The 27,370-nt window shown below is 35.1% G+C and overlaps 1 protein-coding gene across 1 annotated transcript in view; it reads right to left on the reverse strand.

Moving 5' to 3' along the window:
* The window catches only part of LOC141429039 (dopaminechrome tautomerase-like), a 65,936-nt gene that overhangs the window by 29,616 nt on the left and 8,950 nt on the right, over positions 1–27,370 (reverse strand). Inside the window, exons 2-3 of the mRNA XM_074089188.1 lie at positions 20,922–21,200; positions 12,024–12,221 (exon numbers count right to left, since the gene is read on the reverse strand). Coding sequence (XP_073945289.1) covers positions 12,024–12,221; positions 20,922–21,200 — 477 coding nt within the window. The remainder of the gene's footprint in view (positions 1–12,023; positions 12,222–20,921; positions 21,201–27,370) is intronic.

The following is a 27,370-nucleotide window of genomic DNA, read 5'->3' on the forward strand; positions in this document are numbered from 1 at the left end:
AAGTAGATAGAATATTTACAGTAGTATTAGAAATTTTAGCCAATTATATTATAAGCGTTTGGTAGTTAATATGTAGACAGTAGAGTAGATTTTATGATATGTATATATTAGGCTTAAGTACCTGGGAAAAAAAAAACCACGTAGGAAAAGGTGATAAATGGGAAGGATATTTATGATTAGGATAGGGTAGGAAAAAATAATGTTGATGGGAACTATCAATGAAAAAAAAGGGGTTAAGAAATAATTTTAAAAGTAAAACAAAAGATGTCTAGTTAAACTAATTGGGGTTGTTGGTTGTACAGGACAGCGAGTAAGAAGAAAAAAAAAAAACTGGATGTACCACTAGTGAAGGATTAAAGAGTGAAGGTATTATGATAGTGCCATGTAAGGGGCTTTGGAAAGAGAATGATTAGTATAGTTAAGGAAATGAGGGTCCTGAATAACTAATAATTCTGTAGTATGATTGGATCATTTATTGGTAGTTATAATTGAACACATTACACTTACAACTAGAATTCTTGATAGAGGTGTTAGGATAGGCCAGTAGGCAAAATCAGTTTGTAGACTGCGTTCAAGGATTTTAGTACTCTACTAGTGGACAGAACTAAAAATTTACACTACACATGCTCCAAGACTAGGAAGTCATTATTGAAGGCTAAGTCTGGACTGGGAGGCAAATGGATTGGGCATTTTGACCTTCTGGTAAGTGAATAATCGAAAGGAATGCCTGGGCTTAAGGAGAGAATCGTAGTTCTACTAGGACTTGATAGTTAGACCTTGCTATCATGCTTTTATTAGAAGCTGAGATACGATTTACTACTAGAGTTATCTTGCCTCACAACCAAGATCTTTCGCAGAGTCTTAGACATTCTGACTGGATTGTAACTGTGTTCATATCTGTGAGTTTCAACACTGGTTCAAATGTAGGCTAGAAATAGTGATAGTCTTAGCTTGGTTAAAAACACACCACACAAAACACATTTCAATTATAAAGACTAATAAAATTTTATTTTAAATTTTAAATATTGACATAAGTGTGATAGACCAATTCGGGCGTTAAATTGTATATTAACTACTTCTTAGTCTATCAAGGGGAAAAGCTGTAACGGTTCGGATGTGTCACACGACCGTCACTGGGAATAAATTAGTAGAAAATTGTTAGTGGGGCCATCTATGAAGGTTTGATGGAAACTCGAAACAAAAACATGTCGACAAAGACAGTTAAATAAGAGTAATTGAGATTAGAATGTCGATGTAATTAAAGCAGGGATAATTTAGCAGTCAATTTAATGAGTAAATGTTAAATTTAATTGGAGATTAGAATTGTGTTGTTCGGGTATAATAATTAATAAAAAAACGCCATCTATGGTCAATTAAAGGAATTAATGGTAGGCGTCATGGAAAATTAGTGAACTAATGCCGAACTGGGTTTAGCGGCAGATTAACCTGGGAGGCTATTTAGTTAGTTTCACGTGGGAATTATAGAGGTCGCTTTAGGTAATGGAAATGTAAATTTTATCTAAAAACAAGAAATATGGTCACAAATTCATCAAAAATAGACTTGATATAGTAATAGAATCATTAGTATTAGTCTACAGTAGATCTTAGATACATTTGATGTTAATAATTATGTTAATTTAAAGAAATATCAACGAAAGCATCATGGAAACGGCAAGTTGTCGAAATTAGCTAAATAAGTTAAGAAAAACCGAAAATGCAAGCATTACGTAATCGTAGTATAGATTCATTGGTTCATTATCTATTATAAATTTAAGTTTTCATTCAAAACGGAGTAGTATTAGCAGAGTAATTACACATTTAGTTAAGACGAAATTACAAGTACTCTGTCGCACTGACTTAAAGTAGGAACGTGGCGAAATTATAAGCAAATTTTGAGTGGCGTTAATTCGACAAAGGAAACTATGAATAAACGGCGCGAATTGGGGATACCAGTTAATAATTGTAGGCAAATTAGCTATTTTATAACGAACAATAGAAGTATGTAATTGGCTATTTATATTCAAAGAGTGTAGGGAGTAATAAGTAGAAAATTATCATTAGAAGTAAGATTATTGTTAGATAGGTTAAGGAAATTAAAACGTTGAGGTAAAATTGAAGTATTTGACAATACATATAAATATTTATTGAAAATTATTGTTGTAGCACAATATAAAAATGAAACGTATTTACTAGAATAGTTAAGCTAGGATAGTGTCAAGATAAATAGGAAATTTTAGTTCAAAAATAATTTTACGGTTAAAATTTGGCTATTTTGAGATAAGGATTTGGCAGAAGAAAAAGCGAGAGCTGGCAATGTCAACGTTGTCGACTTTGGTAAGCTTGGCGTCGTTTGGTCGCTTGGCGCGAAAATACCAGAGGTCCCGGGAGAGAAGCTATAAATAGAGGTGACACAAAAAGGGCGGGAGCCAGATGGATTTAGATTTCGTAGAGTCAACATCGTTATTTTGCTAGTCGGGGGTTTAGTTTCTGTGCGCCATTTTGTTAACAAATTAGAGTCAATAGTATCGGGTAATTTTATTTCATTAATTTTAATTGGGTTTTTGATTTTATTTAATTTGAATTAATTTTAATTTACAAGAAATGTGAGTATTTCTTCAGGAAGTAAAGTGTCGGGGTCTTGATCATTAATCTGCGGAATAATGATTAACTCTCTGGTTTTTTAATTATTTGTGAAATATTTAGTGCTGATTTTCATTCGGAAAATCTTTGTGTGAGGGACTTTGCGGTCTTGTGGCGGTGAAGTCCTTATTTGTTCTTGTAGTGTGGAGTGATCGTTTTATAGCGTTTCATTTCAGCCTACGTATATTTTGTACTAACCCATAACTTTTCTGTGTTTTTCCCAACTTAATGGAAATGACTTTGGTTCCTCCATAACGTACCTTGGTTGAGCTTTAAGTCCGTTTATATCGTCTGACACCTAACGGTGACAACAGTGGACGAAATAGGCTTCCACTTCCTGAAGCTGTGGCGGCTTCAGCGGCAAAATACTGTCGTACCAGCCACCAGTGGATTCTGTTTGTCTTTTGTAACGACTAAGTAGCGCTCGTCGAAGTGAATGCGTGTCTTGTTGACGCTTGGTTTGTACTTAAGAAACTCAGAATTCCTGTCCCCTATTTATTTACGTATTTATGCACAACGTTAGGTATTCTGCTGTTCCGCGGGGCTCTCCGTCATAGGGACTTTCCTTCGGGAAAGTTGGGAGCTCAGCACCATTTAGGGACCGATAGGGCTTTAGGTATACACACCATCATTGTTGATAGGAGATTAGAAGAAATTCATTGCACCGTGAATTTCTACATTACACTAAATGTACATGTGGGATTAATTCTCTAGTTTTGCTAATCACAGACAGAGAGTAGGGGCCTCAGGCAAGCTTAAAGTACAATTGTAGGATTTATTAGGGCTATATAGGTAGGGAAGTTCATAGGGCTTAGCTAGAGTAGCGTTTCCTTACACCGGGAAAAGTTACTATTTTAACTCACCACACAATTAGTTCACCTATGAGGGTTTTCCTCCAAATTGCTAAACTTCAACACAGAGCTAGGGAAAGCTTAAACTCGCACACACATAGTTTTAAGGCATAAACTAGATTTTAAGAAAATAAAATATAACATTTATTTAAGTACTTACGTCAAAACTTCATTATACAAAACTTAGTTCATAAGAACTTGACTACGAATAACTTTATTAAAATTAGTAAGTTGACTTCAATTTAAAACCAAAATACGGTTTGATCATTTTGTTAAGAGTAAATAACAATAACATATTTTAGCTGTCTTTCCTATAATGAATAAGCGGGAATTGATATGACACGATCTCATAGCTAAGTGGACAATTAAATGCCAGATAACTTACTGAATAATATTTAACACAATTATCATCTAATTTCGATTTGAATTACGATTGCCAGCTAAAATAAGCTTTGTTTTGATAAAATTAATATCAAACATCATATTCATACTTTTGATTAAGATCTCATCAAATTATATCTAGTAATAAGTTAGAGATAAAATCGTAGAGGGTTTTGGACCATCTATCAATTAAAATACAAAAGTCTTTCGTGTTATAAATACATACTATCTGTTTTAGTTGTCGTACCTACTTACATTGAGTGAACGGATGTAGAAATCCTGACTACGGTCGATAGCTTACGTTGACACATACCAGGCAACAGTCTATCTGGAAATTTACGTACTTTTCATTCGATCTCGATTTAAACATAATTGATTAAGGATTGATAGTTGAAACAGTTTATTGTTCATTTAAAATATATGAATTGAGACAAAACTAGTCATAGACGAGTCCAAAACCTAATACAAAGGTTATCTTGAATACCCAAGGGTTATCTAGTTATAAGCTAGTTAGATTATTATTAACGCTTGTGTTCTGGGCGTAAAGTATAGAAATCGGTACTTACTTTCTGCTTTACTCTGGTAACGCCAAATGCTGGTAGAACTAGAAAATTAGACTAAGTAGATAGCTCATTAAAATAAGTGAAAGTCACTATGAGATTAGTAATTATACCAAAATAAAATTATGTCAAATTAGACATTCCATATATCTAAGATAGATAAGACATAATCTAAATTAAGAGATACTAGTGCCTATAGTAAATGAATAGCTATAGTGTCTAAACTCATTCCTGAACTAATTATCAAAGTTATAATTAAGCATCTCATAGAGTATTCTAATATAAGCATAGAATAAGTAACCATAAGTCTAAAATTAGATTCAACTTGTTACAAAACATTGTGTTTGTATTTCCATACTTTGATTTGAATGCACCGAAAGTTAGTGCTTAGTCTAGTAAAATCACAACTTGACATATCCATAGAGATATATTGCTCTGGTGTGCGAAAGAGAAGGACGGGGGGCAAGGAGAGAGTCTTCGAGACCTTGGGTCTCGGTATTAAACTTAGTTTTAAGTCAAAATAGATTCAGAAGTAATACAAACACAAACACTATCCGTAGTAGAAATTTTCCTCTCATTTTTCCAAACTGATTATTCTAGGTAACCTGAAAGATCCATTTCTAGAACTATCCAGTCTAAACATACTAGTATATCTAAATTCACATCTCAGTAATTAAAGTTTCACCCTAAAGTTCAGTAGAGTTCAATCTAGAGTCAAAATTATCACGAAGTTAGGTACTGCTTAATTAATTATAACATTAGAAACACAACTGTAGGCTTTTCAAATTAATTCTCAAATAAAAGCACTTAGGTTATTGCTGGGCATAAGGTAGGTTCCTAATCCACTAGACGATTCACGATCACAAGGCCATAAATTAATTTAAGTTAAATCACCATAGCGTTACCACAAGTTAAGTGTAGTATTAAGTAGGTTAAGAAGGGGTAGTTAGTTAGTCTTTAAAATTAGCTATTAATTCAAGGCCAGTATAATAAAAAAATATAGTAATCAAGGGTTTATTACATTATACAACTTGACGTGTCACCAAGATTTAACACGACACGTGCGAAGCGCAAATCCAATTCCGATTGAGCTGGCGCCGACTAACTACGACTTATTGACTAGGCAGTATAATGACGGCTGTCGGACAATGAGGGCTATCGCGTATGAATTCGCCACTAGAGGCGCTAGTGTAGCGTGAGGTCTCAAAATGTCAAATCTCATAGTTTTTGGTGAGCTACGCGGGTTTATTTATAATTAGAATAATTTTGTGAATATTTTGCAATATCTGAAATTAATTATGGCAAATATGCGTTCCGGGGCAATGAATGTCTGTGTTTTGAGACAGTTTTGTCTTTCGGAAACCTTTGTCCTCGCTTTTTTCCGAATAAAACAGGGACTATGCAACACTGTGGCATGCTCGATATTTTTATGGTACGGTTTTAAAGTATTATAAATATGATTTTAATCTAAACATTGTTTTCACGCCCGTAATATTATATTATTATAATATTATTAATTATTATATTAACTTATTAATATTATTATATTATTATTATTATATTATTTCCTAATAACAGACTTTGAAAGCCATACTTAAAAACCTCACGCAACAGTGCGCCATCTAGTGAGACAAAAAACGATAGCCCTCATTGCAACAACTTTCGATAATTAATTGAAAAATAATATATATCGAAGTTAGCTAGCACTTTCTATACAAAAAAATAGTAAAAAAGCTTTGTTTTTTTAGACAATCCTAATTCGGCAGTGTCTTTCTAAAACTTGACATGAACCAGCAAATCAAATTCCGATTGAGCCGGCTAAGTACCGACTTATTGACTAGGCGGTATAATGACGGCTGTCGGACAATTGTAACAACTCGACCGAAGCGTGCGCCACGCCCGCCGGTAATAAGAACGCGACCTTGTCGGCCTGAGCCGTCGATCGCAGGACGACTGACATGACCAGCGTTTTCAATCAACACATTTGCATCCGTGTTTCTTTTTGTCTCAATGCCCACGTAGTAATCTTAATGATTGCAAATGCTATTAAGAATTTCTATCTCCAATAGTTGGAATTCGGGTAGGTATATGATTGTGCGTCAGGGGCGGCTCTACTAATACCTAGTTGCGTTCCGCCTGGATCCTTAACGACGTTAACAAAGGCATGTCTGAGTATGTGACTCCTATCTCCTGTTTAAATGCAATACTAAGGGCCTGTTTCTAAGCCTATTTACTAACTTTAAGTGTCAGATAAAAGTAATGCCGTCTTTGTTTCTTTTGACAAAACAAACAGAGACGGCATCACTGATATCCGTCACTTAAAGTTAGTCGACAAGTGGTGAAATGGCCCTAAATATCACAAAAGAGATTTTGTCTCAATCTTACCTTACGCTGATGCGGTAAGATAAGTCATATACCCATATGTTTGCGTATCTAGATAACGCGAGTCTAGGACGAAGCAAAATGACGCCCGGTTTGAATTTGTAAACAACCCGCCGAGTTAAAATCGCATGGGTAGCTTCTTATCGGATCTCATCTCATTGTTAATTTGCATAGCTGATCTGATAGTACTCGTATAATATAATTACATAAAATTAATATAAACTTCAAAGCATTTGTGATATGATTACCAAAAAAATGTTGCGGGATAATTTGGGATAAATTTCAGGTCCCAAGATACAACCTCAGCCTAGTTTGGGCTCCGCTGGGCATAACTACGTACACTGTAAATTTGACAATTGTTGTGAAGCAAATGAATATTTTTGTATTTTTTTTTTGTAATTAGTAATATCGGAGGCTCTATTCTTAGCACTACACACCTTAATAACCAAAAGAGCTATCGCTAATCAATATATAATTAGTAATATCGGAGGCTTTATTCTTAGCACTGCGAGTACACACCTTAAAAACCAAAAGAGCTATCGCTATTACGTATCTTATAATTGGATAAAAATTGTTGGTAAGCAATTAAAATGTATAATAAACACTAAAACTTAGTTTTAATAGCACTATTTAGTTTAAAAAAACTGCCATTTCCTGGCTTGGTTATGAATAGTCTCATTATAGCATCGTTTTTGTTTTTATTTACATAATATTTGGCTTGCAGTATTATTTAAAAACTACAAAAAATCATTTTGAGTAATTAAAATCTAGTAATACGTTAGAATTTGTACTTCGCTTTAGGATATAATCTAATCAGTATGCGAAACGTTTAATAAAGACGTCGAAATAATTTAATTTAATTTTAATTAACAAGATCATATTTTAAAACCTTTTTGGCATCTCAAGGTAAACACTGAATGGCAACAAAATTCTTTGTTTTGTAGATATTACTTAGATAACATAAGATACTTACAAGCAGCAACTGCTGTCCCTTATAACACTTCCAGTCACGATGGAGTTTTGCTTCCCTATTTACTAAGGTACCTTAAAGTATTACCAGAAGTAGTTTCAACAATTTAATATTGGCAACAGGATTTCAACTCTAGGTAGGTGCCTTTCACTCGGCTTAGTAGCGGCATAAACTTATAGTTTGTCCTAGTCAGACTACTTATTAATTCGCATTGTCGTGATGTCTTGCAAGAATATGTTCTATTTCTGTTGATTCTATTTCCACTAGAATACATACCACTACATGTGAATAATATTCCCATAATACATAGTCATTCATTAGTCATTTGCCCCAAAGCAATCTATTGTTTATTGTACACCCACTCGATTTCTCATAACACCACCTTGCAGGTAGATTAAATGATAAACGGTTTATGCAATTATTTGTACCATGGCCAAAATTATTTTTGCTGCAAGATAAAATTGCTTAGTCACGAACAAACCATTCCGAGTTGTCCGACAACGTTAGTGATATGGTTTTATTAAGTGAACAATCTATACTAAATTTGTCAAAATGATCTTGGGAGACTAACTTTATGCTAAGTTATGCAATCAATTAGATAATTTTGACTTGTGATATAATTTATTCAAATAAAATTATTAACAGGTAGTCATGATAATATACCGGAAGCCGCACGGATCAAACCCTACAAGAATTAAATGAAATGTACAGTAATACTATAAAATTTAATGACCATGAAATGAGAGCTATGATTGTCATGTAGAAGTGAGCGTAGTGTGTAACAGAAAGAAACAATGAAATGAGTGCCGTAGCCTTGACAATACCAACATTTTGATCTTGAACGCGATGTGAAAGAGGCGCAAAAATGTACGCGATACAAATCAAACTAGGTATTACCTAATATTTTTTCTACTCGCGTAGTATAGACTAGTCAGTAAAAAAATAATTTTGGATTAATTCTTACAGTTTCGATTACTTTTTGTAAACAATATTTTGATGGTTTTAGACACCCTTATTACACCCTTAATGTTGGCTCACCCCTCCAGAAGAATTATGATTTAGGGGAGGAAATAAACTTAACGGGTTTGCTCGAACACAAAAAACCCTACAGTAGGGATTAGTGTACACTTTCAATTATTAAGAGATCACTATCCTCTAAATAAACTTTCTTCAGTTTTTTATAAGTTTCCAGTCATAAAATAAATTTTAGCGTATTTGTAAAAAAAAACTACTTACAAAATCATACAAATAGTGAAAACTTGGGAATACAAAAACAAAGTAATTTAGAATGTATCTGTAAGTTTTCACCAAGGTGACTTAAGCAGAACTAATTAATTAACAAATATGTTCGTTTCTTTTATTGTTTTTATACCGAGAATAAAATTGTACATCGAATATCTTATTTTACCTATAAATTTTTACATGTGAACCGACAAAGCTTAAATTATCTCTAAAATTTGCTGAAAGGAATAAAATGATTCGCTAATTAAATTATTACATAAAAATTAAAACGCTTGACCTTGAATGCGCAACTCGCTCCTGGTCCGGTGGGTCGGTGTGCGAATAGGATAAAAATATATCGGCAAGTGCGCGCGGGCCGGCGGCGGCCTTTCATCTATTTATTTTCTTCGCTCATTTGTTTACAATTACGCGAAGGATACGGAACGGAAGTAAAAACAAAACAAAGTGTGGTAGTTATGGATTGCATTATTTGCAATTCACCGTTAGAGGAAGAAGATACACTTACGGTGAAAAAGAAAGGTGCCGAGATGGGAATAGCCTTTATTTAAGTAATTCCTAAGTTAACAACTTTTCTAGATAGAGGTTATTAAATTTAGTTTATTGTCTATTAATAATATATATAACTAGCTTTTACCCGGGGCTTCGCACGCGTAACTATTCGGTCTGGTAGTTGCAATTTCCAAAATTAATAATGTGGTCTTCATTGAGGTTGTGTTGTGAATAATTGTACACAATTCAAGACTCAGTGCTAAAATTTCAAAATTTTTCCCTATCCAAATTAAAATTCAAATTATTTATTCAGTAAATAGGCTGCAATGGGCACTTTTACACGTCATTTTTTAAACTACCAGCGCTTTCAAAAAGACCATCATTGCCAAAATAAAATAATTACAGATAAAATACTTAAAAACTACAGTATACAATTAAAGAAAAAATTACAAAATAATAATAATACAGGGATGTATGGGGTCCCTTAGTTACAAAACTATCCCGTGGGAATATCGGGATAAAAAGTAGCATATGTGTTATTCCAGACGTCCAGCTACCTACGTACCAAATTTCATGCTTCTAAGCCCAACTGTTGGTATTTCGACATTTTATCCCTAGGTATTCCGTGGGAATAGCAGGTCAAAAAGTCGTCTATGTGTTTTTCTAGACATCCAGCTACCTACATACCAAATTTCATGACTCTAAGCTCAGCGGTTATTATTTTAAGATTTTATCCCTATCCCGTGGGAATATTGGAGTAAAAAATAGCCTATGTGTTATTCCAGAGGTCCAGCTACCTACATACCAAATTTCATGGCTCTAAGCCCAGTGGTTGTTATTTCGAGATTTTATCCCTAAGTATCCCGTGGGAGTATCGGGTCAAAAAGTCGCTTATATATTTTTCCAGACGTCCAGCTACCCACGTACCAAATTTCATAACTCTAAGCCAAGCGGTTATTATTTCGAGATTTTATCCTTATCCCGTGGGAATATCGGGATAAAAAGTAGCCTATGTGTTATTCCAGAGGTCAAGCTACCTACATACTAAATTTCAGTGCTCCAAGCCCACCGGTTGTTATTTCAAGATTTTATCCCTAAGTATCCCGTGGGAATATCGGGTCAAAAAGTTGCCTATGTGTTATTCCAGACGTCCAACTACCTACATACCAAATTTCATGACTCTAACCCAGCGGTTGTTTTTTCGAGATTTTATCCCGATTTCGTGGGAATATCGGGATAAAAAGTATCCTATGTTTTAATCCAGGTTATAAACTAACTTTTCGCCAAATTTCATCCAAATCCGTTAAGCCGTTTCAGCGTGAAGAAGTAACAAACATACTCACTCACTCACTCACTCACAAACTTTCACATTTATAATATTATTAGTAGGATTATATTCAATAAAATCCCATTGTTCAATTTCTTATTCTCAAAACGCGATATTCAGTCCGCTTGTTCGAAAAATCGGCAACAAGCTAGCAGCTTTCTAAAATTGTCCTTCGGAGTTTGCCGAAATGTTTTGTTCGCAAGCACTGATTCCTGATGGCCTAGATTTTTGCACGATGTATAAATCTCTACCAGAAAAAGTTCAAGCAAATGAATTGAACTCAATGAAATATACATATTGTAAGTAAAGACTAGCAGCTAATTTTCACACAAAGGATAAGATTTTTTTTTATGTAGATTCACCAGTAGTTAATTAGTATCGTAGAAAACGCCAATCCGTCCAAAGGTTAAGTGTAGGCGTGTTTGTATTGCATACATTCATGTAGTCGTAACTTTGCGGACATCGATATCAAATCAACGTTGTAGGTATACTAATTTACCTTGCTTGAATATAGCGGAAAAGCAAGGTAAATTAGTGTAGGTATTGGTAAAATTATTCTCCATGAAATGCCACGCGGCATAGCCGATGATTTTTATTCGGTGATCGGGTACCAATTGTTCTAATTCAGTAGATACTTAATTAATAGCGGTCACATTGAAGTCACAATTATACATGGAACCATACTTTTTATGTAGTAATTTACGTTTCTAAAAATAAATCCAATCACCTTATCAATGGTTTTGTTTTAGTCAATGAACAAACAATCTCTTTTGTCTTTTGTCATTGTCAATGCGAAAAACAGTCGTGAATATTGACGTAAGGCCTACGATTTACGGCGAATTCCACTTCAATACTTTTACTTTACTTTATCTATTTCAATTTCACTTCAATATTAAATGTAGGATGGCCATGTACCTACCTACTAGTTATTGATCTAGCAATACCTAACATTAATTGTAATTATTTAAACAGTGAGGTAATTGCGTCACACATCAGCTATTGAACTCAATTTCGGTTAGCTAATAATAATGTTATTCACCTTCTGATCACCGAATAAATATCATCGGTTTATACATATAAAAGTACAGGTAGGTGCACAGAAAGAAGTAGGTGCATGGTAACTAACTAAATAGTACGCCTTCGTATTTCTTTACCTGGTATAAAGTAAGGCATATACTTACTAGTCGGTCAGTTGCCATGTCGAAGATGAGAATCTTGGGTGGGCAGACTCGTCGGAAGTCGTCGAGGGAGGTGACGACGCCAGCGTCGAGGACCCACAGCCGGTTGCACCGGTCAGCTCGGATGCGGTACACGGAGACCAGACCGGTGCAGTTGATGTCCCCGCGACCGGCGGTGTGCCACGACCAGTCTGGGTACGCCTGCCAAAAAATTAATACATGTTACTAATTTACACCATCCCTGGCCGAGTGCCCCTAATGTGAGGTCATGAGGCTTTTTTTTTCAGAAGTTCGTGTGTCCACTAAGGGTTCACAACTTCAAACTGTCCCCAAAATGGAAGCATACTTCGACGTGTAACTTTGTCAAATCATTTTTCATGGGGACAGTGAACGTGTTAATTTTTCAATAGTAGATAAAACAAAAAAAAAATTTAATAATATTTCGTCTGAAGTTCTCGTGAGGACTGGGTGATTTACTGTACCGCTACCATGAGTTTACAGTGACCGTACTCGATACCGACGGCGTAAATTATTTGTAGAGGCGCTGTACAATTCTCCATAAAAATAATTTCCGCCGTCGCTATCGAGTAGCGAGCGAGAGCTGTCTTACCGTTTACTATAAAACCTGTGTGACAGACGACGGACTGACGGACACATGAATGACAACAATAGGGCTTCGTGTGGATCCTTCGGGTACGGAACCCTTCTATACAATTATAGTTTTAATTTCCATTACTAGTTTCTCGTCTAGTACGATTACGTGTTTGTTTCCTGTTTGGTACATGTTTAATACGCCGTAATTTGACAAAACGATCACATTTCGACGGAAACTTGAATCGCTTGATTAGTCGCTTTAACCGAGTACTACAATTCCAATTAAGCATACAAATATGTAAAGAGGTAGCTAACTGTGAATCCACATGCTATATTAAATTTTAGGTACATTTTTGTTGGATTACACTTCAAGATCATAGATTGGGAGCCTTACCATAAAATATCGCAATATCTTTGACCCGTTCACTGTATTTTTGTACCAGTATGTATGTGCTTACTAATCAGGAAGATTTATATTATCAAATATTGATATCTATATCCATTAAAAAGCAGCTTATAACAATCAGTTTTGGAGTTCCGTTCCTATGAGAAGAAAAGCCTTAAAAATATTAATCATGGTTTTAAATCGATTCTATAACCTATTTAAAGCAGCCTCTCCCCAAAAACCCTACTATTTAGGATAAAGCTACACTCATCAAAAGTGCCTAGGTATATTTTTAGACAGATTTTGAAGATTTCAATATAATATGCAGGCATACGAGTATTACTATTGAGTCAAAACATCAAATTTTTGTTGTATGTATTTCTTTGGCTGCTTTGATTTCTTAAATAGGTAAATGTACTCGTAGTGCTTAATTTATCATCGAGCGAAAATTGGACCTTACTGGAACTAATGTCACAATTGATGGCACTTCACGAAGCTGCCATTAGTACCTACGTCGTGTGTAACTAGAGCATAACAATTAGCTACCGGCCACCAAATTATGTGCAATATAAAGTTGGATTATTAATTAAGGTAATCCGTTCAATGTGCCTTCTACAAACATTTTTTTTTACGACTGCCACTTTAATAATGTCTGTGCTATTGTTTTGTCTCATCTCTACTTAATAGACAAAATTTGAAACTTGAAATAGAGTAAATTCCTTAAATATCGACTAGGCCCATAATATGGTCCACACTAATATTCTGCTAGTCAATGCTATCTCAGTAAAGTTTGTCACTTTCGACGCCCTTGAGCCGCCACTCCTCGCCAGTGAATCGCAGTGAAGTTACATAAGCATGTACGTGTCAATTAACGCCATTTTTAATTTTTTGGCACATTTGATGTAATTTTTCTCTAATTTTTAGGGTTCCGTAGACAAAATGGTAAAAACATAACCGTTATAAATTCGCCATGTCTGTCTGTCTGTCCGTCCGCGGCTTTGTTCAGGGACTATCAATACTAGAAAGCTGTAATTTTGTACAAATATATATTATATATAAACTATGCCAACAAATTGGTACAATAAAAAGACCAAACAAAAATGTTTAGAGTACCTCCTATAGACGTAAAGTGGGGGTGTTTTTTTTTCTCATCCAACCTTGTGGGGTATCGTTGGATAGGTCTTTTAAACCCCAGCCAAATACAAAATTCTCAGAATACTATTAGGTACTTAATTTTTTCGTAATGGCTACGGAACCCTATTTCGGGCGTGTCCGGCACGCTCTTGTTTTAAGGTTACTTTGATAAGATACTTAATTACGCTACGCTTAATCTTGAACCTAGTTGCTTTGGGAACTTTATTTCATTACTTAATTTCTTGTTATTTTGTATTATCGCAGGGACTTCTCAGTATTTTTTAAGAAATATTTGACTTTCAAGTGGTACTAGTTTTCAAATAATATGAATAGTGGTATCATAAAAGCAAGGATGTTTATGGATTAACCATTTCGGATCTAGATATGGATACGGATATATGTCAAACAATATACCGGTTTCGGTTACGGTTACGGATGTTAAATTATTACGGATTATCCGATAGTTTCGGTTTTGGTTACGGATATTGGATTTTTAAGGAAGTTTTTAAAAGTAAAATACAAATAAATAGGAATAAATAAAATTACAAAAAAAAACAACGTAAACGTATACCTACAAACTAAGGCATAAAAACACCTATGCGTATAATTTTGTATTTTTTATTTATTTTCTTTTGTACTATAAAGAGTTTGCTTTCTAATAGGAATATAGATGACTTGACTTTAATTTTATTGTAATAGTTACGAGTCGTAAATTACGACTTATCAATGGAAAAATAATAAACAATAGGTGCAGAAGACGCGCGAGGCTACTGTTTCTGTCGACTCGGCCGGGCAAAGACAAAAACCTGTCACAACATGTCGCATTTTGACTCCGCCCCTATCCAAAACTATCCGAAATTTTTATATCGGATTCGGTTGCGGTTACGGATAGTTTATTATTTCGAATACGGAGCTCCAATACATCCCTGCTAAAAAGCAATCGAAAAATGGTTTGCCAATTTTGGTCCATATTAGGTTAAAGTACCTATATTGAAAATCTTAAATTTAATATATTAAAAAAATGGGTATATTGTTAGACATTTTATTCCTAAATGTTATTATAATTACTTACTTAAGAAATATCAGATATACAAAGCAACTTTAACATTCTGTGTTTTATTTAGTAAAATTCATATGATAGTCGTGGCCGTAAGCCGTGGTGGCAGAGTGGTTTGACCTATGGCCTCTCAAGCAGAGGTTCGTGGGTTCAAACCTCGGCTCGCACCTCTGAGTTTTTTCGAAATTCATGTGCGGAATTATATTTGAAATTTACCACGAGCTTTACGGTGAAGGAAAACATCGTGAGGAAACCTGCACAAACCTGCGAAGCAATTCAATGGTGTGTGTGAAGTTCCCAATCCGCACTGGGCCCGCGTGGGAACTACTGCCCAAGCCCTCTCATTCTGAGGGGAGGCCTGTGCCCTGCAGTGGGACGTATATAGGCTGGGATGATGATGATGGGTGATATGATAGTCCATATTAAGGGAACTAACCTATGCTAATACTTACTATACTGTTACCCTTTAGTTTTGCTCATCACTGTATTAATTTCATCGTGACAGTGATTATATGTATCATATACACCTAAGTGTGATAACTTAGCTGCTCAGTAGGTAGTTAAAACAAAGAAATAAAATATGGCGATTGTATGCCGTCCTTTTACGTGATTTAGCAACTGAAGATCTCATTCAATTCAACTTTTTCTACACAGAATACAAATAAGAGTTCAGAAACAAAGAGTAAAATCTTTGCGCATCACGTTAGTATTCCACGCAGTTGTGATGTTTTCACATGTTTGTTTTTACCCAACTGGCCGAAGGATGGTTATGTTTTTCGAGCGCATGTTGTTTGTGTTTTTATTTGTTCATCATTAGATTCGTCAAACTGTGGGAGTGATATTATAGTACCTTATAATATTATATTTATTGCGGAAGTAACCAATATAACTCTGTGATAATTACAGGTAATTCTAGTTTTAACAATTAGGTAGGTAAATCCCTCAATTGTAATGCTGAATTCAAAGCAATGATAAACGTTTTGACATATGAAAGCAGTATACAAATAGCGTGTTGTATGTGTATTAGAATAATTAAAATTCAATTGAACTTAACTTTTGCGGTTAATTAACCGCACACAATTGTGTCAGCCTATTTAACACAGTAGGTCACGATCATTGATTAGTTACAGTCTAAGTCATAATAACGATCATAACATGTGCAGCGTTGTTTGCTAATTAAATAATTGCGCATAAAAATAGCAATATAATTCAATATCACTATTGACAAAGCAAAGGGTAGCACACTGTAGCAATCAACTATTTAATCGAGAATGCCATGGCCTGACCCGCGAGATCGTTCTGCGAAGGCCACGATACACTTCACTCCCTGCCGGATCCTTTATAGCTTTTCCTCGATAATGTAAACATGTAGGCTCGACTAGTTGATAAACCTTGCCGTTACACAACAGTGAAACCGTGGGCCTCAAAGCTTTCACAAGAGGAGTCGCATAGGTACATGTAGAAGTTGCTCATGTTACGATTTGCTTATAACCAAATTGGTACACAATTGAAGATAGATAGGTATTTATAATTTTGAGGAGAAAACAATGGATTGCGTATATCAGTGCTATCATGCAGAAACATACTGTTGATTATGGACTCGGTAATACCAGAAAGCGTCCTTACCATTTATTACACTTTGGCGACGATATTTTGGTTGTTTTATATGATTACGCCAAATTTACGTATAAAATGAACGGTATCGGTGACGTTCTTAATATTATTCACGACCTTGCATAAAGTTCACTTTGAATTCAGTGTATTTTAGCTTGTCGTGTCGGAATTTTTGTAACAGGAAGGCATTTAAATATTCAGTCCTCACACTTATAAAATGTTTAATTACACAGATGTTTGATAGTAGCAACATAGCAATATATTGGTATTTGAAAAATTGCTCATTAGTGTTGCTCATAATAATTGCTCATTGGCACCACAGCTTATTAGCTAACGAATTTCTTGGCAAGGTGCCAACAACATACCTATAAAATAAGAAATAAAGTGTCGAGTATGTTTGCAAATTTCAGAGCAAACCTGCTAAATACCAAACACAAATGGAGCTAAAGCGGGCGTCAGTCCAGTACTTGTATATTGAGCAATATCGAGCCGTTGCACTTAATCGACGCTGTTGGAGCACATTGTTCAAGTCAGTGATTTTGCGACAAGGTACAGTCACCAGCACCAATATCTGACACAACAAGCGTGCATAAATATCTGATACGACTCTATTTCTAGGGCCGGAAGGACGTGTCAGATATTTTTGCACGCTCCGCTGTGGTAGATATTAATGCTGGTGGCGGTTTTTCTTTAGTGTTGAAAATATTTGATGATTTTGTCGTTAAAATATCGATGAAAACCAGTACGTAAAATGTTGATAAGTAATATCGGTTGGTTGATTGCAAAAGCCGTTAAATACTCAAAGACGAAGTGGAAGACTTTCACGTTTTTTAACTCAAATTGTCGTTACTAATTAAAAAAAACTGATTTTTGAAAGTGACATCAGACAGGGAGGAGCAAGCTTCTCAAAAACACCACCTTAATTCTATCAATTAAGGAATGGGAAGGAGTCAATCTCGGAATGAGGGATAATAAACTAAAAACTCGTATACAGCTTCATTTTGGTGTCCTAAATGTTGTCTCAAAAGTCACATTTAATCTCGTGTCCGCGTCGTAAGTTATTCAAGGTCAAATGTCAAAAAAGTCAGTTTTTCGCGATTATCTCGGCTTTTATAGATCCAGTGATATTAACATTTATTAAAAAATTGTAGAGAATAAAATGTGGAACAAATATTGTGTTAAAAAATTTTTGTAGGTCCAACCGTTATTGAGATAAGAGGGCAGAGAGTCCGCAGCGCTCAGCCATACTGACTGATGCAAGGTCAACCGTGAATATCAGTGAATAAAACCTTGTATACAGTTTTAAGTCATTGAAATATCATTAACAATAAATTATTTATTATATTTTTTGTTTAACTTGCAATTTTCGTATGTACGTATGTAAATATATCAGAAAATACGTCGTTTTGTTACCAAGATCCTGTGGTCACTTTCCGGCTCCATCATCAGGATCCTGGACATCATCCAGGTAAAGAGTACTCGTGAAAACCAATCAAATGAGCCCAAACTCGACGGGGCTGCATAGTTTTGTTACTGAGATCCCGTGCTCACCTTCCGGCTCCATCATCAGATTAACTTGATGGTGCCATAATCTTGCATTGTCACCAAATATGCATAATTGTACCAAATTTAAGCTGAATCGGAGTGCTTGAAAAATGGTTTGTAAATTTTAGAACATCACTTACGTCTTTTCTGACATATTTACATACGAACATTGCAAGTTAAATAAACAATCAAATAAATAATTTATTGTTAATGATATTTCAATGACTTAAAACTGTGTCAATAAAACTAAAAATATAGTTATATAGTAATGCATGAAAAATAAAATGTACATAGTACTTAAGTGAACAATATGTTTCCAAATGTTTGCTATTTCGTTTCCTGCCATCGAAGTGAAAAGCAGATTGTAAAACTCGAGCATTAAACCTATTTTCCTCTATCCACCCTCGTCGTACCGGCTCTGGAGCTATATGGACGTCTTGGGTAAAATGGCTCGTTTTATGCTCTTGTCTACTATTAATGTAATCTACTATTTCGTTTCTCTCTATTTTGTTCAATACTTAATTACTGCCTAGAGTTAAAAATGGCTCGTTTTATGCTCTTGTCTACTATTAATGTAATCTACTATTTCGTTTCTCTCTATTTTGTTCAATACTTAATTACTGCCTAGAGTTAAAAGAGACCAATAATGCTAAGCTACCAACTGCAATATGCTTGTACCATGTAGTTCAGTATCAACCGAGTCCGTTTCATTTAAATACCAAATAAATTGCTGTTATAAACTTGCTACACGAACACTTATCGACGCTCTATTGGTTACATGCTTACGTTTTACCAGCGTATTTAATTGAGTGTTATGTTATATAAGTATTATTTACTAGTTTAATAACAATTCACTGGCTTATTGCCTATTAATAACCAGAAATACACATATCTCTTCTATAATCATATGTTTTAGTAAATCAGGAATATCATTTAATTTTTGAATTTGACTTAGGTACTTGTAATGTTCTATTAGCATAATAAGGATTAAGACAGTTAGATATTGAAAAGAATTTATCAAACTTTAATTAGTTTGATCTTGATATTAATTGGTTTTAGTCATTTTATCTATTTAGTTCCGCCAAGACGTATAATTTATGAACTTGGATTATAGTTCACGTTCACTACGTAAAATATGCAATTAGCACAACAAATTATGTAGAAAAAAAGTATTGAGTAAATTGAAATATCGATAACCCTTGATATGATAGTATTTTACCAATTACCTAAAAATGGGAAAATACTGTCATATCAAAAATTCTATTTAGAAAAATATTTGAACACTACTTTACTTTGACTCTACATAAGATTGGTATTTTGGAATCTTTTTGTATTTTTTATTTCAATTCCAAATTTTTTGTTACTTTTACGGTTATCCCGTAAAACCCATATCGAAAATACAAACTGAAATATAGATGCATAGAAAAACCAGAAAAATAAGACCTGCGCTGGGAATCGAACCCAGGGCCTCGGCATTCCGTGCCACGTGCTATACCACTACACTCTACACCACTACTGGACTGCTCATGCAGCTCAGCACATGTCTCCTCAGGTCCAGTGGTGGTGTAGTGCACGTGGCACGGAATGCCGAGGACCTGGGTTCGATTCCCAGCGCTGGTCTTATTTTTCTAGTTTTTCTATGCATCTATATTTCAGTTTGTATTTTCGATTTCTCTACTATCATGGACTGGTAGTCGATGAGAGTTAAGATATTTTCCTATAGTAGTAACCACTACTATTTGATGGAAGACTATATCGTTATTATTACTAATTAAATGTAATCACTTTAAAGTGCAATTAAAATAAGAAACGGCTATACTTAATGGGCGTTTTATCATTAACGAGGCTTCATTAAGAGAATAACTTAAAGGTTGGCCCGTAAAAACTATCAATATTAAATTTTGCAATGACAATGTATTGCCAATCATTCCATTGTACACATGTCTATTGGAAATAAGTAAATGAGGAGACATGTGCTAGTTTCGTACGTCACAACTGCTAGTACAGTCATTAATATCTGCCACAGCGGAGCGTGCAAAAATATCTGACACGTACTAACAGCCCTAGAAATAGAGTCGTATCAGATATTTGTGCTGATGACTGTACCTACGTAATATCCCGAAATAAAAAAAATACATTCAGCGATTTCAGCATTATCTTCAACAAAACCTAATCGGTATCTAATTCAAATCTATATACCTCTATTCTAATGTAACAAAGCCGTAAGCTATCTTTGTTTGTACAATATTATGTAGAGAGAAAACTTTAAATTTGACTAAAAAATCTTTCACGAATAGAACGCTAACATTATTTTTGATTTGTACACTTCTATTTTTTACGGGAAATTGTGAAGTGCCCGCAAGCCGCTGACTGAGTAGCGGGTAACAAATATTTATTTTTTATTTGTTTGGTCATCTGTTTATCATGATTTATTTATTGTTTATAAATTTATTATAAATTATTGATTTATTTATTTCGAGTAGTTTAATGATAAGTAGTTAAAACAACTTTTGAAGAAGCTTATAATAAGTAATAATATGACTTAAACAGAATTTATAACAACAAACGTTACCTGGAGTACGGGACTGACGCCAGGTGGTAAGCTCCTCGGGACCCAAGCGAGCGTAGCAGGCACACCAGCACGCAGCCGCGGAATGCCTAAATAGATCCTGTCCCACCCAATCTCCAGACCAGTCGGTACGGTATTCTCAGGCTGGAACTTCTCCAGAAGTACTGGATCCGGGGGGAAATCGAACTGCATCACATTCCACTGATTTACCACCTCCAGGGTAGCGCTGGCTGACGCTATCCACGCGCATAGCAAGGCAATATGGATACCCATAGTGATGCTCTGGAAAATAAAAAGTTATGTAAGTTCGATGCGGCAATGACCTGTCCGAGTCACGACCGTTTATTCATAGTTCAAGGACTCTTCCGCCTAGCTACAGTACTCGTAATAGAAAAATCAGCCAGGGTTGTTTCTATTTTATGACAAATACAAGGCAGGTTAAGTTTTTCATTGAAAAAAATATATAAAAGCAGTTTACCGACGTGTATCAAATCTGAAGTCAATCACACCACAGAAATAGTGTTAAATTACTTTCAAAAGATGCAAATAAACAAATTGCATAAAATTCTTGTTTAAATAAACAGTAGGTATAAAAAAATCGTAATCGTAAATATTCCGTTTTTATTAGGCTGACTAAACTGGCCAATTAAACAGTTAAATTGGATTATAAGTATCGTAAAATAAATACCATAATCAACTAATACAAGTACCCTACGCTTGTAGTAGCTCCACGCTTCAACGCATGAACTTTAACATACTACAAAACCTACAAAATGTATGAATCGTGTCTAATTTAAACATGGTACTGCTTTGTACCGTCCGTTTGTCAGTAATTTAATACGGATAATAGAATAGAGAACACCGTGTTAATTACTTTTGAATTATATAATTGTCTCTATTTTTTATATGCGAAAGGTGTTAGTTGCTGGCTCCCAGACATGTATATTATAAGGTGTTAATTAAATAACTGAAAACCAAAAAGTACTTTGCTCAGAATCGAGAGTAGTTTCGATTACTTACACTATGTTTTAAATTACGTTGTATTTGTGTTCTTAAATCCCTTTTTTATTGTGTCCAGTGTAATAGTTACGACTGCAACAGTCGCCAATTTAAAATTTAGCGCGGTTGCATACTATTTCTATAATTTAATACTGGCCGTTTTGCTGTCAATGTGTGATTTTCTTCTAAAAACGTCAAAGCGAAACTGACAAATACACAAACTATACAGAGAACTAACGTTCAAATAATGAGTGTAACTGTAGAGTTGGAAACGACATAGAATTACTGATTTAGCAAAACACACACACACACACACTAAAATAAATGCAATCAACTAACTTAAAATGAGAAAATATTTTTGGGGTGTCTGAGGTTTTCAGTTATTTAATTAACACCTTGTAAAATAATGAAACCATGACAGTATGGCAGTTGGTATTTTATACATAAGGTCAGCTGCTGATACAGTTCACTTCGCTGGTATTTATCTCCTGACCGGAGAAGGCTTAGCGGGTAACAAGGATTTGTCACTATGTATAGCTTTATGGCGACAGAATACGGTATTTGACTATTTTGTATATGTTTTATAAATTAAAACTACACAATTCGTGTTATCGAATAGAAAAACAATTTCTAAGCTACCTTTACAAATAACAAAGTTATACAGGCTTGAAATTCAAGATTAGACAGAGAAAGACATACTGGCATGTGACGTCACACGCCAGTACCGCCATACTTGCTGCATAGAGAAAAGCGTTTGAGAAATAGACAGGTATATAGATTTTTCAAAAAATCACTATTAATCCAATTTTCAACCGATTCAAATTTTCTCTTCGCTAAACACTATCTGTATATCTATATTTTCATAATAAGATTAAGATATGGCCAAATCAGGAGTTGGCAAATACCGTATTCGATCATTGAGCAACTTCGAAGCTTTTTTCGAAGCTTAATTTTGTCGTTTAATACGATTTTGCTCTATAGATACTATAACACAAAAGAGTTGCTTGGTCGTCAATCGGGTCAACCTATAAATATACTGAGCGGAAAAAAATCTGGCCCTCAAATTTTCTGCCGCTGAGTATAGTTGGATGCCACACGTCGTTGTTTTTATTAGTTAGGTACCTACCTAAGTTTTTTTTGCACAACGGTCGTTTGTTCCATTTACAATTAAGTAATCATAGAATACTTAAACAATTAAGATTGTAGAATAATCAAAATCTTATCACACTTATGTAAGAGTTATCTAGGTACACGAAAGTAATTATGCTTCGAGCAACAGGCTACAAAACTTGATTGTCTACTCTCGTTTTCTTTAAATAATCAATCATATGTGTTCCAAAAATTAAACTGGTATTATACAACCTACTACACCATTGTACCTAATTATTACGACACAGGCCGTAAATAGAATTAGCTATGTTTTCTACTGATTTAGCTATCAACCTTTATGTAAAGCCAACCCACAACAGCAGAATAATTGACTGGTACCTATATACCGAAAATGTTCGTTCATCATGCATGAAAAATTTAACTACATAATTTTATTAAGTCTTTATGACTTGCAGTTGTTGTAGGCGTGGTGCTAAGGGAGGAAACGTGGTTAGAAGAGTATATCCATTCGCCTGTTAGAAGCCTCTCAGTGTGACAACTTGCGATGGTGTTTATCCGCTAGCGGGCGCTGCATTCATGCAGTAATTATTTTTTCTTCCAACTATGCTTTAATTTCATCATAACCGCACTAAATACCCAGCACAAAACGGGACTTTTCTGCTCTAGAGCAGAAAAAATGTACGAAAATCCTTTATTGCAATGTTTTAGATTTTTTTTAAATTGCACCACCAAAGAGGTAACACAAGTATTTCTGCTTTAAAATTAGCCTGCATAGTATAAAAAATCTAGTTTTAGTGTTAGGTTGGTCAACCTGACGGTCTTATGAAATTTGACAGATTGCGTACAAAAAATTGTTGCTACATATCCTAACAAAAATTGTAAGTAGCCGTATATTTAAAAAACCGGCCAAGAGCGTGTCGGACACGCCCAAAATACAAGCAAAAAAAAACATTTCGCGATTATTAGGCTCCCAAAAGTTACGCACAACTCCCCTGGAAATAGCAAACTCGGATTACACGCATTTAGGACCTAACGAAAAACCCCATTCACTGTAGCACCGCGTTTCGAGAACCTGCCATTGAAGGTCTCAGAGAGTATTGGAATCCTGGGTGTGGATATCTCGAGTAATGTCCAATTTTGTGATTACGTGATCATATAGAAAATAAAGCTAAAATTGCTGGCCGGAAATTAGGGGTTCTTAATCGTGCAAAGCGGTACTTCGAACCGAGCCATCGCCTACAGCTCTACAAGGCTCAGGTTCGTCCTCACTTTGAATATTGCTCTCACCTTTGGGCTAGAGCCCCTCAGTATCAGCTGCTTCCCCACTTGATCGACTGCAGCTCGTATTAACGGCGATCCAATACTTTCTGGGAAACTTGATCGTTTGGCCCTACGCAGAGACGTTAGTTCTCTCTGCGTTTATATAGGATCTACAATAGGGAGTGTTACGACGAACTCTTCAATCTCACCCCAGCTGCTAAGTTCCATCACCGTAGCACTCGGCATAAGGGTGGTTTTCACCCGCACCATCTCGATGATTGGTGCTCTTCCACTGTGCGGTTTAAACGTTCCTTTCTACCTCGCACGTGTAAAATATGGAATGGACTCGCTGCTGGGGTTTTTCCATCTAGCTGTGATTTGGGTACCTTCAAAAGGCGAGTGTATCGCCTATTGCAAGGCCAACAAGGCTGTAGGTGTCCATGAGCGGCGGTGATCACTTACCATCAGGTGACCCAAATTAATTATTCGAAAAGTTCTAATACTATTGGCCTATTTTTGAAATCTATCGGAAATATTGTTCGTACGTATGATAAAATAAAATAAATGGTTTCATCCGCTTGCATTCAGAACAATGAAATTTAAAAAATGATAATAATGATACTTAAGGCGTGATGGACAAAAAACGGATAATTAAATGAAGGCCGGCAAGAATGTAATTATACCTGACCTACCTGAAATAATTTAACAAATCAAGTCGTTTGATCTGAGAAAGTAATCTCTTCATATTTCAGCGCTCTAGGCAATTTGCAAAAGCAGCAAATCATAGATCTCAAAAATACAACCGAATTGATAACCTCCTCCTTTTTTTTGAAGACGGTTAAAAAGATAACAGGGGCCACGTGAGTTTCATTGCTAAAACTTAAATACTAATTAACTATAATAATTTCTTTGCTCACACGCATATCTTGCATTAACTTAGCGAACATAAGGTCGGGTGAGCAAAGAAATTCTTAATATGAAATAATTCGCAAAGTAACGCCCGATTCAATAAATTACTTAAATACTAATAAATACAATTATTTATAACATTCATTGTCTATAGATAATGGTTTTGTTAATACAACATGTATAAGCTCCTCTCCTCCTTTAATAAATAAATAAAAAATAACACAATACAAATCCCACCAAAACATTTCATGTAAAACTAGCGGCCAAGACTCACGATAATTTTCTACCGTACATACTTAAGTCTATCATCATCGATATTGTAAGAAATTCACAATTTACTTTTTGTTCAATAAAATTATTAAAAAAAAACGTAAATATATTTTTGACTAGCTGATGCCTGCGACTCCGTCCGCGTAGAATTCGCGCGGTCATCCCTAGCTAGCCCATGCTATCCCGCGGGAACTATGCAATTTTCCGGGATAAAAACTATCTTATGTCCTTCCTTTCCTTAAACTATCTGTATCCCATCTATCCATGTATTCCATCTAAATCGGTTCAGCGTTTTAGACGTGAAGAGGTAGTTAACAATCAAATAGACTTACATACTTTCGCGTTTATAACATTAGTGGGATTTAATTTTACCGATAAAACTCAAGTGGCCCTTATTTTCTATTGACTAGTATACCTACTTAATATTAAGCTAAAGCCAGTAAACTGACGTGCGTTTTAACGTATTGATGTTTCTAACGATTCGATCAATTACGAGTATAAAGGGTTCGTACCTTTTATTGAAGAAATCTACTATTACATCCGCTCATTAAGGTCATTATTCTACAGTAATCAAAAAGTTTGTCGGTCGGGTTCTATTAAGTCGATTTCATTCCAAATAATGTTGAGCATATTTAACCGCAATGTCGAGGTTGCATAATATTGGTAAATATAAACTTAACACGACAGGCTGCGTCACTTGTTCGCGTTTTCTGTTATTTTGCAAATTAAAAAAAAATATCCCGATGAATTTTAATGAGTACCTCCTTTTTTAGGGTTCCGTAGCCAAAGTCGCAAAAACGGAACCCTTATAGTTTCGCCATGTCTGTCTGTCTGTCTGTCCGTCCGCGGCTTTGCTCAGGGACTATCAATGCTAGAAAGCTGAAATTTTGCACGAATATTTATGTAAATTATGCCGACAAAATGGTACATAAAATTAAAAAAAAATTATAGTAGGTACTTCCCATAGACGTAAAGTGGGGGTGATTTTTCTTTACTCAACCAACCTTATAGTGTGGGGTATCGTTGGATAGGTCTTTTAAAACCATTACAGGGTTGCTAAAACGATTTTTCGATTCAGTGATATGTTTGCAAAATATTCAACTTTAAAGTGCAAATTTTCATTAAAATCGAGCGTCCCCCTCCCCCTCTAAAATGTAAAATTTGAAAAAATTCAGGATGGTAGGTAGTACTTATATCAAACTTACAAGGAAAACTATAACGGTCAAGTTTTCTTGAGAATTATTAGTAGTTTAGAGTAAATAGCAGCCTAAGGTATAAAATATACCTAAACTTGGAATATTCCGCACAAAATAAGAAATCCTTAGAAAAATATTACTTAATTTTTTCGTAATGGCTACGGAACCCTATTTCGGGCGTGTCCGACACGCTCTTGGCCGGTTTTTTTTTAGGCGGTTAAACAAAGAGGAAGTTCTCTATTTGACTGATTGTCTGTAGTTATTACTTTTTATTTTTATGAATGTCTATCGATATCTTTAATGCCCTTGAATCGGTTACGATATTCTTTGTATCAATAGCTTATTTATGTATCAGAAATTTCTGGGGGAACGGTAGTGAGGCCGCCAAGTCGAGCGCAAGGCAAACTGCCATACCGCCTTTTCTCATTCCATTTCGGCATATTTTCACATTTCTGTCTGCACTGGGTTATAATTTGGGCTGAATTTCTACTCGTTTGATAAGGAAGGCTGAATCTACTCGTTTGGCCAGACTTTACAATTTTTCACCACTTTCTATCACATCTATCTTCTGGGCTTGGCTGTTTATGAGATTATTCTACTTTTTATTAGCAAATCATCTCAATTGGCACTTGGTCGGTTATGTTTGGATAAGTATGCGAATTCTGCATGTTTAGGGGATCCCATGCCCCAATGACCTTCGATCTGAAG

This window comes from Choristoneura fumiferana, chromosome 6 (assembly GCF_025370935.1).
Source record: "Choristoneura fumiferana chromosome 6, NRCan_CFum_1, whole genome shotgun sequence".
Lineage (NCBI taxonomy): Eukaryota > Metazoa > Arthropoda > Insecta > Lepidoptera > Tortricidae > Choristoneura > Choristoneura fumiferana.